The 17,168-nt window shown below is 44.8% G+C and overlaps 1 protein-coding gene across 1 annotated transcript in view; it reads right to left on the reverse strand.

The window, feature by feature from the left end:
* Positions 1 to 17,168, reverse strand: part of LOC149441825 (uncharacterized) — a 216,114-nt gene that overhangs the window by 158,836 nt on the left and 40,110 nt on the right. Inside the window, 1 exon segment of the mRNA XM_089656862.1 lies at positions 3,774 to 4,454. Within this exon segment, the coding sequence (XP_089512988.1) occupies positions 3,774 to 4,454 (681 nt within the window).

Raw genomic sequence — 17,168 nt, forward strand, 5'->3', positions numbered from 1 at the left:
ATCTACAAGGTGAGAGGACCTGAAGGAGAACAAGACCATGACCACCAGGACCATCGCCTGACTAAAGCCATGATCACATTTCTTTCTAATGCTGCTTCTATGGTCTCCTCAGATACAGATTTGGCAGATGTACATTAGTGGAACCCTTTTACTCCGGCCAATGTAAGGTTTCCATCAGCAGCAGCACGGCCTTATAGCTACAGCACCCGGGGGTTGTCTACATTTGTTAGGCCAACTGTCAGATTTCTGGTGGAAGTGATTCAGCTGCACTGAAGGTCCTCCCCCCACCATGTATACTGGGCTCAGCTGTCCCTCCTGCAAGCCCAAGACAGGCATGGTGGGTGTCAGCGGTGAGAGCAGAAGGAGATCAGCAAACATCCAATCTCTGATCTCCCCTTCAGTGAATGGATGTGGGAGGTGGGAGATTATGTCATTTCTGGGTTCAGCGCTGTCATTCTCCAGTCACTATGGTTTGGGAAGGAGCTGATTAGGCATGATCTGTGCTTGACCATCTTTCTAGGGGTACAGAGGTGACATTGGGGATCTAATAAGGTTCTGATGTCTCTTTAAAAAGAGGACCTGTGACCAGAAATATGTATCACGGGGAGCTATCAACCCCCTATATGACAGAAGCCATGTTAAGTGAAGAAAGAGATGAAAAAAAATTAAGTAACACTATAAAAATAAAAACCCATAAAACAAATCACACAACACATTTTACATATCATTGCACAAGTGAGAGTGAGAACAATCATTCTGAGGCCATCGTTCACGGATAACTATCTGAACTGATAACCTATAAAGGCTCTTAAAGCGTCATCTTTGAACAATTTTTGGTACTGAAGTTTGTCACCATTTCACAAGTTTGCACAATTTGTAAAGTTTGACATGTTTGGTATCTATATACTTGATGCCAACCCCATATTTTATATTCACCAAACAAATTGGGTCATATATTGTGTTCTTTCTGCACTAACATTATCTTTTTTTTACAGAAAATATGTATTTGATAAACAGCTGTACTAATATTCTGTGACATGAAAAATGGCAGCTACCACCATTATATTCTCCAGAGTCTCTGCTTTCAGATAATAAAAGAAATGTTTGGGGTTTTAACTAATCATATGGCCTAAAATGTGAATTTAACTAAAAACAAAAGCAAAATAAACTCTGGCAGTGAAAGAAAATACAGCAATATATAACATTTCAAAATCAAAACTATGATAGCAACTAATGGCTTAAGAAGCAAACCCACCATATTACTCAACCAGGTTCCAACTAAACCCATCCAAAACATTGGATCCCACCTCCTCCCACCCAGGTTCCTGTTGGAACTCCTTTACCTTGTGTAGATATCCCCTTCTGAGATCCTCATGATCTAATATAAACGTACAACACTCTCTATCTGACATCATTTGTAGACTCCACCTTGGTCTGCCAAGAGATAGTCAGCTGCCAAGCAGTTCTGTGACAGAAACCTTAGGTGGTGGAGCCACTTCTGCTGTCAGCTCTGCTATAACATCAATGGGGTCATTGGTTATCTGATCCATGACTCCAGTACTCCGGTCCATCTTACTTATCTTAGATTCCCCATCTCGTCTATGAAGGGCTCACTGCATAAAGCATCTCCAATCCAGAGAAAATGTTTCTTCTCACTGGAAGGCCAGGGGAGTATTGGGAGAAATTGAGGCTTTCCCTTACAGATATGGGGGGGAGGGGCAACATAACCTAAAGTACGGCTATGGGTGGAATTGAAGGGAAGACATTTTAGGGTGCTCCTTCCACACAAGCAGCAAATGTTATTTTGAAGGACTAGGAATCCATTGGACCAATGGGGATTAAACATTCTGCAATTACATTGAGAAACCATGAAATGTTACTGGCCTGTGATTCGCTCTCCTATTGTTAGTGAAGTAAATGAGACTCCCCTTGTCGGTGCCATTAATGGAATTTCAGAAACCATGTAAAATGTTTCTTCCAAATCCAAAAAGTTGACCCCCTTGGGAAAGTACCCATCCTACTATTCCTGATATGAGTTTGTAGTCCCTGCTATACACGAAACATGTGGGCAATCATTTACACCTTTTACAGCAGGACAGTAAATATCAGAACACAATTCAAACATCTGAATGTGTAATGCAATCTGTCATTAGCATTCCCAGAGTTCCCTCTGCAACATAGTTGTATCAGCTGTTGGTCTTGTCTGTAGATCTGTTATTTCCCCACCTTCTGTAACAGGGTGACAACCCTGATCATTCTGCAGGAACATTACACAGCAGTGTTGTCACCCTGTACAGGGAAGTCTTAGATAGATTATAAGTAAGACACACAACAAGTAAAGTCCAACTCCAGCTAACGCTTCTACAGCAGTTACAGCAACAGGATTTCTATAAGGTTCAACCCCCCATATGAATGGAAGATGACAGTTGTAAGCACCCCCAGAACTGTTATATGGTGTTTCCCAACCCCCCTAACTTTCATTTTTGCCAAATAGCTTGGCCTTCTACAGGAAGCAGAAAAAATCAGATCTACTGAGAGGGTCAACAGGTAATAAAAATATTACAAGGGGAGACTTGGAAAAACATAAAAAGTTTATGCTAATGACAGATTGCACCATTTATGTAATTATTGATTTTGCCCATTGTTACACTTTAGTGTCGATGTCTTAGCATTTCCAGGAATAATTAGTGCTCTTTGCACACTTTGCCCCAAAAAGGGACCCGTTCATTCAGAGTCATTAAGGTGAACCCCAATAAGAGGAATTTCAGTCTCCCAGAAGAAGTGGTAGGAATATGACCGCACACTTAGCACTTTGTAAGCTCAGATCTCTTGCAGTTGTACCGTGTGAATAGTTTATGGAGATGAGCAATAGCTGGACAAAAAAAAAAGATAACAAGGACATCCAATCTTCACCTGATAGAATCCCTTTTGAGAAAACCAGATGAAACATAAGTGGCCAGCTGGGATTAGGTGATACTGTTGAATACATCCCCTAAAACAGCATTAACTCCGTGTTGGAAGGCCTACACCAGCTTAAGAAGTTACTCTCTAACCAAACAGAGACCTCTATCTGGCTGGTATCTCAGCTATAGACCTGCCTGCAAAGATGTCATCTATGAGAGGAGATGGAACATGGAAAGGAGGCATTGATCATGGGAGAGGAGGTGGAACATGTAATGGGAGGTGTGGACAAGGTGGGCTTAGCTGGAGCCCTCAAGCCTAGCTTATGATGTATCAATTCTCAAAAGAACCTGGAATGGACTCTCCTAATGAGGTTTCAGAGGCTTGGCAAGAAGCCATTGGACCCCATCCTAGACTCTGGTACTGAGGCATTGTTGGTCATGTATTGGTTGGTCAGATTCTGGCAATGAAGAAAACACATGAGAACATAGCTCAGTTAGTGAATGATGAAAATGCATTACATGTTCAGTCAATGCTCCATAAAAAAGGATAAAGATGAGAATGATGAGGAAAACAGTTCAGTCATTGCTGCTTATCTGAAGAAATGTCCAAAGGTGAAATATTCACAGGCCTTCTAGATGTGTTTCTGATGGACATAAGCACTAAACCCGATGAATCTGATCATTAGAGTCCTGTTTGTTCAAAGTTTTTTTTTTAAGTAGCATCATGTCTTCCCTAGTTTGTGGGACGACATTGGGCCTGTGAACCTAATGGGACAGCTGCAACTTTTTTAATATTGCCCCTTCTTCTGGAGTTTCCTCTATGCACCTCAAGCTTGTGAATCCTCTGGTGACAGATTAGCCCGGCATTACCTGTAAAAGCTTTGCCACATTCTGAACATTGATATGGCTTCTCTCCAGTATGAACCCTCTCATGTATGACAAGGTTTTCTCTCCATTTAAAAGTTTTATCACATTCAGAACAATGATATGGCTTCTCTCCAGTGTGAATCCTCTGGTGTGCTATGAGAACTGACTTCTGTGTAAAAGTTTTATCACATTCAGAACACTGATGTGGTTTCTCTCCAGTGTGGATCCTCTGGTGTGTGATAAGATCTGATTTATGTGTAAAAGCTTTGTCACATTCAGAACACTGATATGGCTTCTCTCCAGTGTGAACCCTTTGGTGTATGATAAGATATGACTTCCATGTAAAAGTTTTGTCACATTCAGAACACTGATATGGCTTCTCTCCAGTGTGAACCCTCTGGTGTATGATAAGATATGACTTCTGTGTAAAAGCTTTGTCACATTCAGAACATTGATATGGCTTCTCTCCAGTGTGCATCCTCCGGTGTATGATAAGATGTGACTTCTGTGTAAAAGCTTTGTCACATTCAGAACACTGATATGACTTCTCTCCAGTGTGAATCCTCTGGTGTATGAAAAGATTTGACTTCCGTGTAAAAGCTTTGTCACACTCAGAACACTGATATGGCTTCTCCCCAGTGTGGATCCTCTGGTGTGTGATAAGATCTGACTTCCATGTAAAAGCTTTGTCACATTCAGAACACTGATATGACTTCTCTACAGTGTGAACCCTCTGGTGTCTGATAAGATGTGACTTCCTTGTAAAAGCTTTTCCACATTCAGAACACTGATATGGCTTCTCTCCAGTGTGAATCCTCTTGTGTCTGATAAGATGTGACCTCTTTGTAAAAGCTTTGTCACATTCAGAACACTGATATGACTTCTCTCCAGTGTGGATCCTCTGGTGTATGATAAGATGTGACTTCCATGTAAAAGCTTTGTCACACTCAGAACACTGATATGGCATCTCTCCAGTGTGAACCTTCTTGTGTGCGATATGTTTTGCCTCCATTGTAAAATCTTTGTCACGTTCCAAACAAGAAATAGCTTGAAATGACTCCTCTTATGTATACATGGGTTGGACTTTACTGTAAAGCAATTGTCACTTCTAGAGCACTGAAATGACTTTTCTCATGTTGTCCTCTGAGGTTGGATCAGTGTTGAAGAGGACCCAAAGCACTTATGACATTTAGAACACGGATATGACTTGTGTCCTGTGTGACTCCTCCAGTGAACTGCAATACAAACTTTCAGTCAATTAAGACACCCAGATGTTTGGTTTCCCATGTGACTGAGTTGTATTCATGAAGACCAGCATGACCAAAAACGTGGTTCATCAATCCACCTGTACAAAAAAAATAAAAATCAGAATTCTATATAAAGGGCTAAAGTTGGTTTTTATTTTTAATGATCATTATTAAATATATCTTATATATCATCGCAGGCTGTGTCAGCATTATGGTTGTCCTCAAAGGGCCAGTTGTAACTGTAAGACTAGATGTCCAGAGCACCTCACCCCCCTATTACATAAGATGCCAAGAACTCCACACCCACCCTAACATCACCGTGCACCTCCTTTGGGGGCAGAGCGGGAAAGCAGAAAGTGCAGGGTCTGGAGGAGGACCATAGGAGGAGTTGACTCAATTACCAGAGTCTGCTGAATGCTGAGACCAAGGGAGGTGAGGATGAGGGGATGCTGCAGCTGCACTGAGAGGTGCAGGATTTGGCAGAGGAGTTATTTTCTCCTCTCTGCTGCTGACTGCTGAGACAAGGTGGGGGAGGAGACAAGGGGGTACCTGCAGGAGAGGTGCAAGGGCTACATGGAATAACTTAAAGGGCAGGATCTGGATACAGGTGTTTGACACATGTGTTATATATATAGAAAGCATATGTACATCATCATTGTATATATATATATATATATATATATATATATATAATATTTTTTTTTAATTAAACTAAATTGTATTATTTAAGTTTTTAAGTGCACACAGTATATCCAACATTCAGCCCAGACAATGGAGTCATACATTCTAATGTATAAGCAGTTGTGGCAATGTTACAGATCATACAGAACAATAACTTGCTTTGTCTCTGGTGTCACTGTTACCTTCTATAAACAAATGAAAAGAGAAAAAAGAAGCAACGTAGAACAATTCACCTGTACATGGCAAGTAACTCTCTCCAGTACATACATAGATAGCTGACTCCGTTCAAGTAGGCCTGTGTCTACAGGATCATACACCAGGTATCGGCCTCCAATGTAGTCACCATTTAGTAGGGTACAATTGGATGGTCCATTTTTAGGGGCCTAAAAAAGTTAAACCTATAAAAACCTATGACAAATGAAGTATGGGGAGTGAGTACCGGAGTATCCAGCCAGTTCTGCCAGAGAGCCATAAGTCTCCTAGGAGAAGTTAGGTTTTCATGTATTATTATGGGGTTCACCTGCTCAATCCATGCCTGGTGGGAGTATGAGTTGATAACCAGAATGCTTGGATTCGATTTGCAGGTTTGTTCAGAAAGTGCATCTAAGGATCCAAAAATTGCAAGCTTAATCTCAGCTAGGGAGAGACTTTGTTCAATTAAAAGAAAAACTTCAAAGACAAGTGAGAAAATGTAAATGAGCAGCTGAGAGAAGAGCTAAAAACACTAAAAATACCCCCACAGATCTATCCTAGAAATTCAGTCTAAAATGTAACAATTACACCAAGAAAACCCTCAACTGAGGGAAGAGATAATGACACCAAAGATACAAATGGAGCTCAACAATCAGGAAAGAGAATCAAAGACAAATAAATAATTGTTCTCCATAAATTTGGGCCGAGATGTATTCTGCTACATGTCTTTGGTGAAAATAACCCAAATTAGGATGTATTTTTTAGTTTGTAGGAAAGTTATAGAGTTTACAAGCTATTGTATAGATCTGAATATTGATCAATCCTGAAGTACTGGCAGCCAATCTAATTTCTTGAGGTCCAAGAATGTCAGGACAGTACAGGTATCCCCCAAATGTCAGGACAGTACAGATATCCCCCAAATGTCAGGACAGTACAGATATCCCCCAAATGTCAGAACAGTACAGATACCCCCAAATGTCAGGACAGGACAGATATCCCCCAAATGTCAGGACAGTACAGATATCCCCCAAATGTCAGAACAGTACAGATATCCCCCAAATGTCAGAACAGTACAGATATCCCCCCAAATGACCCCTTTTTGCAGAGTAGACAGTCCAACGTACTTCATAAGAGGAATGGCGAATTTTTGGAAGTTGTATTTTTTTGTCAGAATTTTTCGGAAAATTAAAAAATTAAAAAAAATTATTTTCACTATTTTTTTTACATACTGTCACCAGTGCAGTACAGCGTCATCATATAACTGGCATGGCGGTGATCAGGGACACTGACTGGTGACAGTATTCAAAAAATATATATATATTTATTTTTTTTATTATTATTTTTAATTTTTTATTAAATTTTTTTTTTATATATTTTTTTTTTATATTTCACTATGTCCATAGTAGTATAATGTTAGCATAGTAACATTGTACTACTTTGGGGAAGTGATCAGTATTTTTTTTTTTTACACAATTTGCTTATAGCAAAGAATTACTTTGCTATAAGCAAGCATTTTCCTGAATGACATCGATTCATTCATGGTTTTTTTTTGTGCTTAGCTGGGATTTGGCCACAGATAATCACATGACATGTGCATGTGATCGCTGTGACCATTCACAGCTAGACACACTTGTATACAATGGATGGCATGAATGAAGCCATCCATTGTATACAACTGTCATGTGACCTGCTGTGATTGGTCACAGCAGGTCACATGGTATCAGCAACGGGGGCTGGTACACATATCTGTCATCGGCCATGTTCGAGGTACATGGCCGGTGACAGATCGCGCCGCTGCGTGCTCTGCAAGTGCAAAAACTGTGCATGTGTGGGAGGACGCCATATGGCTTCCACCTGGAAATCTACAGCCTTTTCCTGGCCACCAAACGGCTATTGGCCGGATGGCTATTGGTTAAAAATGGCATGGGGGCCCCCCAAAATCCATACCAGACCCTTATCTGAGTATGCAGCCCGGCAGGTCAGGAAAGGGGTGGTGAGTGCTCCCCTTCCTGAACCATACCAGGACACATGCCCTCAACATGGGGGGGTGCTTTGGGTCGGGAGCCCACCAAAGCACCTTGTCCACATATTGATGGGGACAAGGGCCTCTTTCCCACATCCGTGTCCTGTGGTTGTGGGGGTCTGCAGCCTGGGGGCTTATTGGAATCTGAAAGCCCCCTTTAACAACGGGACCCCAAGATCCCAGCCCCCCGCCTATGTGAAGGAGTTGGCGGTATATGATACTGCTACCCATTCACAAAAAAAAGTGTAGTGTAAAAAGTGATAGGACAAAATCTTTGACCAGTCCTTTATTAAAAATAAACATTTAAAAAAAAATGTCCCCCAAAGTAGATGCAACATCAATCACGATCCTGCCGCCACCACCGCTACCCAAAAAAGGGGGAAATAAAGCTCCGCTTGAGACAATGGCTCCTGGCTGTCTGACAGTTTTTATATACCCCACCCCCTTGTGACATCACCACGCACTGTTATTGGTCAAAGTATTACACCTGACTTGTGGTTAGGTGCATTGCTTTGTCCAATCACAATGCATTGTCAGGGCGCAGTGCATTGTGGGGCACGGTGGGCAAACAGCCCACTGAACACCCGTACTTTTTGTGTTTGCCGAACACACGAACGGCCCATGTTCAAATCAAACTTAGGTTCAACTCGAACATGAAGCCCATCCCTACAAACAAACAATCATCAAACCACAAGAACAGCCAACAAACTCCTGATTTTTTTGTTAATAATAGACTCCAATGGGAAATATCTAAACACCAAACGGCTCTTCCCAGGAACAAGAGACAACAAAATTCAAGTCCAACAACTGAACAAGCGATAGGAGTCATCAATGATCCGTATTTCACCAACCCCAAACATATCATCATACACACCGACCCAAACATATCATCATACACACCGACCCAAACATATCATCATACACACCGACCCAAACATATCATCATACACACCGACCCAAACATATCATCATACACACCGACCCAAACATATCATCATACACACCGACCCAAACATATCATCATACACACCGACCCAAACATATCATCATACACACCGACCCAAACATATCATCATACACACCGACCCAAACATATCATCATACACACCGACCCAAACATATCATCATACACACCGACCCAAACATATCATCATACACACCGACCCAAACGTATCATCATATACACCGACCCAAACGTATCATCATACACACAGACCCAAACATATCATCATACACACCGACCCAAACATATCATCATACACACCGACCCAAACATATCATCATACACACCGACCCAAACATATCATCATACACACCGACCCAAACGTATCATCATACACACCGACCCAAACGTATCATCATACACACCGACCCAAACATATCATCATACACACCGACCCAAACGTATCATCATATACACCGACCCAAACATATCATCATACACACCGACCCAAACATATCATCATACACACAGACCCAAACATATCATCATACACACCGACCCAAACATATCATCATACACACCGACCCAAACATATCATCATACACACCGACCCAAACATATCATCATACACACCGACCCAAACGTATCATCATACACACCGACCCAAACGTATCATCATACACACCGACCCAAACATATCATCATACACACCGACCCAAACATATCATCATACACACCGACCCAAACATATCATCATACACACCGACCCAAACATATCATCATACACACCGACCCAAACATATCATCATACACACCGACCCAAACATCCTCCAGGGACAAAAGGAAGCCTCTGAGAATAAACTATTACAACTAACAGAGACCGCACAACAAAAATGTCCTCACTCCAACATCATACTGTCCTCCCTAATTCCAAGGATGGACATAACAAACAATAGAAAACTCAGCGAATCAACACAGAGCTGGCAGATAAAACCAGGTCAGAGCCTACCATTCACCTGACACAACATCATTCCATCATGACCCAACACCTCTATGACTACAAACACCTCAACTAACAAGGGGGCAGTCAACTAGCAAGAGAACCCAAAGACATTGTACTGAATGGAACCCACAACCCGGGATCTGGCACAAACCATCTCAGATGGACACAATGGGGATGATTTACTAAAACTGGAGTGTGCAAAATCTGGGGCAGCTGTGCATGGGAGCCAATCAGGTTCTGAATTCAGCTTGTTCAATAAAGCTTTGACATAAAACCTGGAAGCTGATTGGTTCCTATGCAGAGCTGCACCAGACTTTGCACTCTCCAGTGTCTCATTGTCATCATATGCTGTGTACATAATGACCACCCATCCCCCCTTATCAGCTGGATTCAGTGTTATATCTCCCCTTGCTGCTAATGATGGCAATGCACCTTTCTCCTCAATGGTCCCATTATTAGGATATGACCCCAGAGTTCCTGATTATAGACTGTCATACGTCACCATCTTTATCATCCAAATGAAGGAACATTTCTGCTGCTGCATATGTAGTGGGTGGTGGAAACTTCCATTTTGTCTGTAAACCTCAGAGAGACCTACTCAGTGATGTGACTACAGATGATCCCTCAATATCGCCTCTCCAAGAATAATGTCCCTTCAATCTAATATTCCTAAAACATCTATACAAGTCCTGTGCCAACAATAACTTCTTCATGATACCTTTAGGGCTAAAGCCCAAACCTTTCCCCAGAAGGTCCATCTTACCCGATGTCAGTCCAGCTGAGGAGAAGGCGACAATTCCGTCTATTTCTGTTGATGATGAATCATCTGTTGGGATGGTTGGATGAGTGGGAGATCCCTTGTTGCAGCGTTGATGTTTCCTACCTCCCCTGTGGCTGGATCTCTGCTGTTTCCTTGATTCCGATGTACAAAACGAGGCCGGTGTTGTCCCTCTATAGATCCTAATAAAGTGCCTCCAGCAGAGGAGGGAAGTGATGGCTCAGAGGCTGTAGAAGAAGCTCTAGTGAGCAGTCTAGATGGACGAGGTGAGTCTTGTGTAGGTGGTGCTCCAAGAGTACGCCTGATTAGTAGATGTTTAGATGTTGGACTCCTTCAGCTGCTCGGCTGACAATGCAGACTGCAGTGTAGACTCCACCTGTGTGATCTGTACAGCCAGAACAGGTTCTTCCTTCTGGAGAAATGAAACTCCGAGAACAATGGAGCTTTTGTTTAGGACTTGTGTAAACAGACCATTGAACTCCTCCCTGTCCACAAACAAATCCGGGGTCAGTTTACCTCCTAGCCCCCGCATAATAAGCTGTGCTTTCTAAGATTCAGCTAAAGCTATCTTTTTACATAGACAAGACAGTTGTCTTTTTAGGAACTTCTCAGGAGGACTTTGATCTGGTGTCATTTACCCAAAAAACCCTTCTCATCCTCCACTAAGAACACCCACCTCTCCCCCACTAAAGACACCCTCTCCACTGAAGATACTCCGTTCCTCTCTTTTCCTCCTCTGAAGACACCCCTTCCCCTTCCTTTCCTGCACTGGGGACACGAGGGCAGTTTTAAAGAAGAGATATGAGAAGATGATTACTGAGCTTTTGCAATGATTGTGAGAATATGACCTGTCTTTTCCCCCTCCTCAAGGCTTGAGAAGGAAAAAATGTTTATTTTCAGCATGCTGAAGTTGGACAGTGCGCAAAAACTGTTGTGCCGCAAGCACTCCCTCTCTGTATCAGGGTTGGTATTGCTAAGATAGGCTCGTTCTGCCTTACCTGCAGATTGGCCAGCCTCAACCTCCCATTGTCTGGAGTTAGTCTTCATTCTGGAAATTTCCTTGATACACGTGCCTCTAATATATGCTTTCAAAGCATCCCAAACAATCATAGGAGACGTTGAGGCCCTGATTTACTATTGGGCGTGGGCGCATATCCATGGGCGAACGTCTAATTTTTATGAGCGACTGTCTACTTTTATCCCGCAACGAGATTTACTATTGAGCAGCGTCCATAAGTAGACACCCAATCGAATTTACTATCGAGACACACGCCAGGAATCAGACTCACAAAGCAGACTTGGTAAGAGGCATGTCTAACACCATGAAAAATCACTGCAGAGACGTTCACTTAGAAATTTGCTTTGTCAAATATCAGGACTTCACTTTAAACAATATCTGCCATTTCAAAAAAAATTAAGAATGTGTTAAAAATAGTTTTTTTAAAGCAAATCAACACAGTAAAAAACTAGACGCCCGTGCAGTGTCTTTGGCCGATACAAATGCGCATGTGCAGAACACATTTTAGATGTCCTCTGTGGGCACTTGCTTTTTAGCCACTGCTCAATAGTAAATCTGAGTGTGGAGTCCTCTGACAGCTGGCACTCGGTCGCGTCTCCTGTGTGTGGAGTCCTCTGACAGCCGGCACTCGGTCGCCTCTCCTGTGTGTGGATTCCTCTGACAGCCGGCACTCGGTCGCGTCTCCTGTGTGTGGAGTCCTCTGACAGCCGGCACTCGGTCGCGTCTCCTGTGTGTGGAGTCCTCTGACAGCCGGCACTCGGTCGCATCTCCTGTGTGTGGAGTCCTCTGACAGCCGGCACTCGGTCGCGTCTCCTGTGTGTGGAGTCCTCTGACAGCCGGCACTCAGTCGCCTCTCCTGTGTGTGGATTCCTCTGACAGCCGGCACTCGGTCGCGTCTCCTGTGTGTGGAGTCCTCTGACAGCTGGCACTCGGTCGCGTCTCCTGTGTGTGGAGTCCTCTGACAGCCGGCACTCGGTCGCCTCTCCTGTGTGTGGATTCCTCTGACAGCCGGCACTCGGTCGCGTCTCCTGTGTGTGGAGTCCTCTGACAGCCGGCACTCGGTCGCGTCTCCTGTGTGTGGAGTCCTCTGACAGCCGGCACTCGGTCGCGTCTCCTGTGTGTGGATTCCTCTGACAGCCGGCACTCGGTCGCGTCTCCTGTGTGTGGAGTCCTCTGACAGTCGTAACTCGGTCGCGTCTCCTGTGTGTGGAGTCCTCTGACAGCCGGCACTCGGTCGCGTCTCCTGTGTGTGGAGTCCTCTGACAGCCGGCACTCGGTCACATCTCCTGTGTGTGGAGTCCTCTGACAGCCGGCACTCGGTGGCGTCTCCTGTGTGTGGAATCCTCTGACAGCCGGCACTCGGTCGCGTCTCCTGTGTGTGGAGTCCTCTGACAGCCGGCACTCGGTCACGTCTCCTGTGTGTGGAGTCCTCTGACAGCCGGCACTCGGTCACGTCTCCTGTGTGTGGAGTCCTCTGACAGCCAGCACTCGGTCGCGTCTCCTGTGTGTGGAGTCCTCTGACCGCCGGCACTCGGTCGCGTCTCCTGTGTGTGGAGTCCTCTGACAGCCGGCACTCGGTCACGTCTCCTGTGTGTGGAATCCTCTGACAGCCGGCACTCGGTCGCGTCTCCTGTGTGTGGAGTCCTCTGACAGCCGGCACTCGGTCGCGTCTCCTGTGTGTGGAGTCCTCTGACAGCCGGCACTCGGTCACGTCTCCTGTGTGTGGAGTCCTCTGACAGCCGGCACTCGGTCACGTCTCCTGTGTGTGGAGTCCTCTGACAGCCGGCACTCGGTCACGTCTCCTGTGTGTGGAGTCCTCTGACAGCTGGCACTCGGTCGCGTCTCCTGTGTGTGGAGTCCTCTGACAGCCGGCACTCGGTCACGTCTCCTGTGTGTGGAGTCCTCTGACAGCCGGCACTCGGTCGCGTCTCCTGTGTGTGGAGTCCTCTGACAGCCGGCACTCGGTCGCGTCTCCTGTGTGTGGAGTCCTCTGACAGCCGGCACTCGGTCGCGTCTCCTGTGTGTGGAGTCCTCTGACAGCCGGCACTCGGTCGCGTCTCCTGTGTGTGGAATCCTCTGACAGCCGGCACTTGGTCACGTCTCCTGTGTGTGGAGTCCTCTGACAGCCAGCACTCGGTCGCGTCTCCTGTGTGTGGAGTCCTCTGACAGCCGGCACTCAGTCGCGTCTCCTGTGTGTGGAATCCTCTGACAGCCGGCACTTGGTCACGTCTCCTGTGTGTGGAGTCCTCTGACAGCCGGCACTCGGTCGCATCTCCTGTGTGTGGAGTCCTCTGACAGCCGGCACTCGGTGGCGTCTCCTGTGCTTAACAAACAGCACTCGGCATATCTTCATGTAATCTAATTAGATTTCCTTAGTTCTAGTGATTCTATTTTTGTTTCTTATCCTTTATAATTATTTCTGTAATGATTTTACTTATTTCAAAGGTCTAGATAATATTTATTTTGACAGCTGAATGTAAAAATAAAGGTCTGGTATGGATATTAAGGGGGAACTCCACGCTGAAATAAAAAAAAAAAAACAGTATGGGGACCCCCTCAATATCCATACCAGACCCTTATCCGAGCATGCAGCCCGGCAGGTCAGGAAAGGGGGGGGGATGAGCAAGCAGCCCCCCCCTCCTGAACCGTACCAGGCCACATGCCCTCAACATGGGAGGGTGCTTGGGGCAGGGGGGCTCCTCCCCCAAAGCACCTTGTCCCCATGTTGATGGGGACAAGGGCCTCTTCCCCACAACCCTGGCCGGTGGTTGTGGGGGCCTGCGGGTGGGGGGATTATCAGAATCTGGAAGCCCCCTTTAACAAGGGGGCCCCCAGATCTCGCCCCCCCCCCTACGTGAATGAGTCTGCGGTACATGGTCCCATGACTCATTCACAAAAAAACAAAGTGTGGTGTAAAAAAAACACAGTACAGGGTCATTGACAAGTCCTTTATTAAAACAATGCCCCCCGAAGTAGATCCAACGTCAATCGCGGCCGCGGCGAACCAAAAAAAGAAAAAAAAAAGTTCTGGTCCCGGGACATCATCTAAGTGACCCCACCCCATGTCACATGCTTGCTGTCCCCGGCTGGCCCCACCCCTTACCTATATAAGAACTGTCAGACTGTCTTCTGCATACAGCTAGTTAGCCTCAGTGGAGAGACAGGGTGACAGTTCCGGTGTCATTGATGTCACATGGGGCGGGGTTTCTCGGATGATTTCCCCAGCTGGTCCCACCCCTAACCTATTTAAGTGCTGTCAGCGAGACTTTTTTTCAGAACACTGGAAGCCTCCGACGGGACCGGAACTTTTTTTTTTCTTTTTTTGGATTGCCGCCGCTGTGATTGACGTTGGATCTACTTCGGGGGACAATGTTTTAATAAAGGACTTGTCAAAGACCCTGTACTGTGTTTTTTTTTACACCACACTTTGTTTTTTAGTGAATGAGTAGCAGGACCATGTACCACAGACTCATTCACGTAGGGGGGGCAGGATCTGGGGGCCCCCAGATTCTGATAAGCCCCCCACCCGCAGACCCCCACAACCACCAGGCAGGGTTGTGGGGAAGAGGCCCTTGTCCCCATCAACATGGGGACAAGGTGCTTTGGGGGGGAGCCCCCCTGCCCCAAAAAAACCCCCCTATGTTAAGGGCATGTGGCCTGGTATGGTTCAGGAGGTGGGGGGTGCTCGCTCATCCCCCCCTTTCCTGACCTGCCGGGCTGCATGCTCGGATAAGGGTCTGGTATGGATATTGAGGGGGTACTCCACGCTGTTTTTTTTTAAATTTTCGGCGTGGAGTTACTCCTTAACATCCATACCAGACCCGATGGGCTTGGTATGGATAGGAGGGGGGACCCCTGAAGGGCTTGGTATGGATGGGAGGGGGGACCCCACGCTGTTTTTTTTATTATTTATTTAATTCATGGAAATAATTTAAAATTCAGCTGTCAGTGGGAAACCCCGATGACAGCTGAAACATTCCTTCTGTCCCTGCAGAGAGCTCTGCTATTATATTTGACATTAAAAAGTATAGAGAATGCAACATTGTATCTATTTGTATCCATTTCGGATATAGATGTTTTTATTTGGATACATATAGATACAATGTTGAAACCTTTATACTTTTTAATGACAAATATAATAGTGCAGCTCTCTGCAGGGACAGAAGTAATTACTTCGCTATTATATTTGCCGGCCGTAGATGGGGCGAAAATCGAACAATTTTTTTACCGTTGGTGGTAACGTTCGCCCATTGAACAACCGGTTTTTCATTTTTTTTTTAAATGTCCAGTTTTCACCCCATCTATGGCCTGCATTTTTCTTTTTCTTCTTTTTCTTCTTCTTTTTTATTCCTCTTTTCATTTTCTTCTTCTTTTTCTTGCAGGTCATGGCTCATGCGCAGATTTTTTTATCTGTAAAAAGATCAGCCAATTTGCCGTTCATTGCCGCTAAAATCGGCCAATTTTTATCCAAATTTACCGATTAAAAAAAGTGGCAAAATCCCAAAAAATGGCTGACCAATTAACCCACTAACGGCCCGAAAATCAGCCAATTTTTTTTTTTCGGCCGATTTTAGACCCATCTAAAGCAGGCCATAGATGGGTCTAAAATCAGCCGATTTTTCTGCCGAAAAAAAAAAATCGAATGATTTTCGGGCCGTTAGTGAGTTAATTGGTCGGCCGTTTTTCGGGATTTTGGCACATTTTTTTTATCAGTAAATTTGGAAAAAAAAATTTTCAACTTTACTGATAAAAAAAATGTGCCAAAATCCCGAAAAACGGCTGACCAATTATCCCACTAACGGAAGAGGCCCTTGTCCCCATTAACATGGGGACAAGGTGCTTTGGGGGGGAACCTTTCCTGCCCCAAAGCACCCCCCATGTTGAGGGCATGTGGCCTGGTATGGTTCAGGAGGGGGGAGGGCGCTCGCTCGTCCCCCCCTCTTCCTGACCTGCCGGGCTGCATGCTCGGATAAGGGTCTGGTATGGATATTGGGGGATCCCCAAGCTGTTTTTTATTTAATTTTGGTGTGGAGTTACAACTTAAAATCCATACCAGACCCTAAGGGTTTGGTGTGGATGGGAGGGGGGACCCCCGGAGGGTTTGGTGTGGATGGGAGGGGGGACCCCATGCCGTTTTTTATTTATTATGGTGCTGGTTTTTAAATGTAATTCTCCCTTTTTTTTTTTCTTCACTATAGCTCAGAAATTCACCTGTCACTTCCCCCAGCTAAAAGAGAAAGTTTTCTTAGAATTTATATCCCTAAAGGAAACAATGTTTACTTTGAGTTTATTAAAAGATACAAAGTTTTCTGTAACTTCGGGGAAAGTGACTTCTAAGCTTGTGAACTATAGTGAAGAAAAAAAACGGTTGCATTTGCATTTAAAAATCAGCGCCGACATACACTTTGTATTGCAAAAAAAATGATTAACAATTGTGTAAACCGAGGCATTATTTTCAATGGAATTTCATTCGTAAACCGAAAATTCTGTTAACCGAGGCGTTGGTAAACCGA

This window comes from Staurois parvus, unplaced genomic scaffold (genome assembly GCF_062004578.1).
Source record: "Staurois parvus isolate SC_StPar_1 unplaced genomic scaffold, SC_StPar_1.0 ptg000942l, whole genome shotgun sequence".
NCBI lineage: Eukaryota > Metazoa > Chordata > Amphibia > Anura > Ranidae > Staurois > Staurois parvus.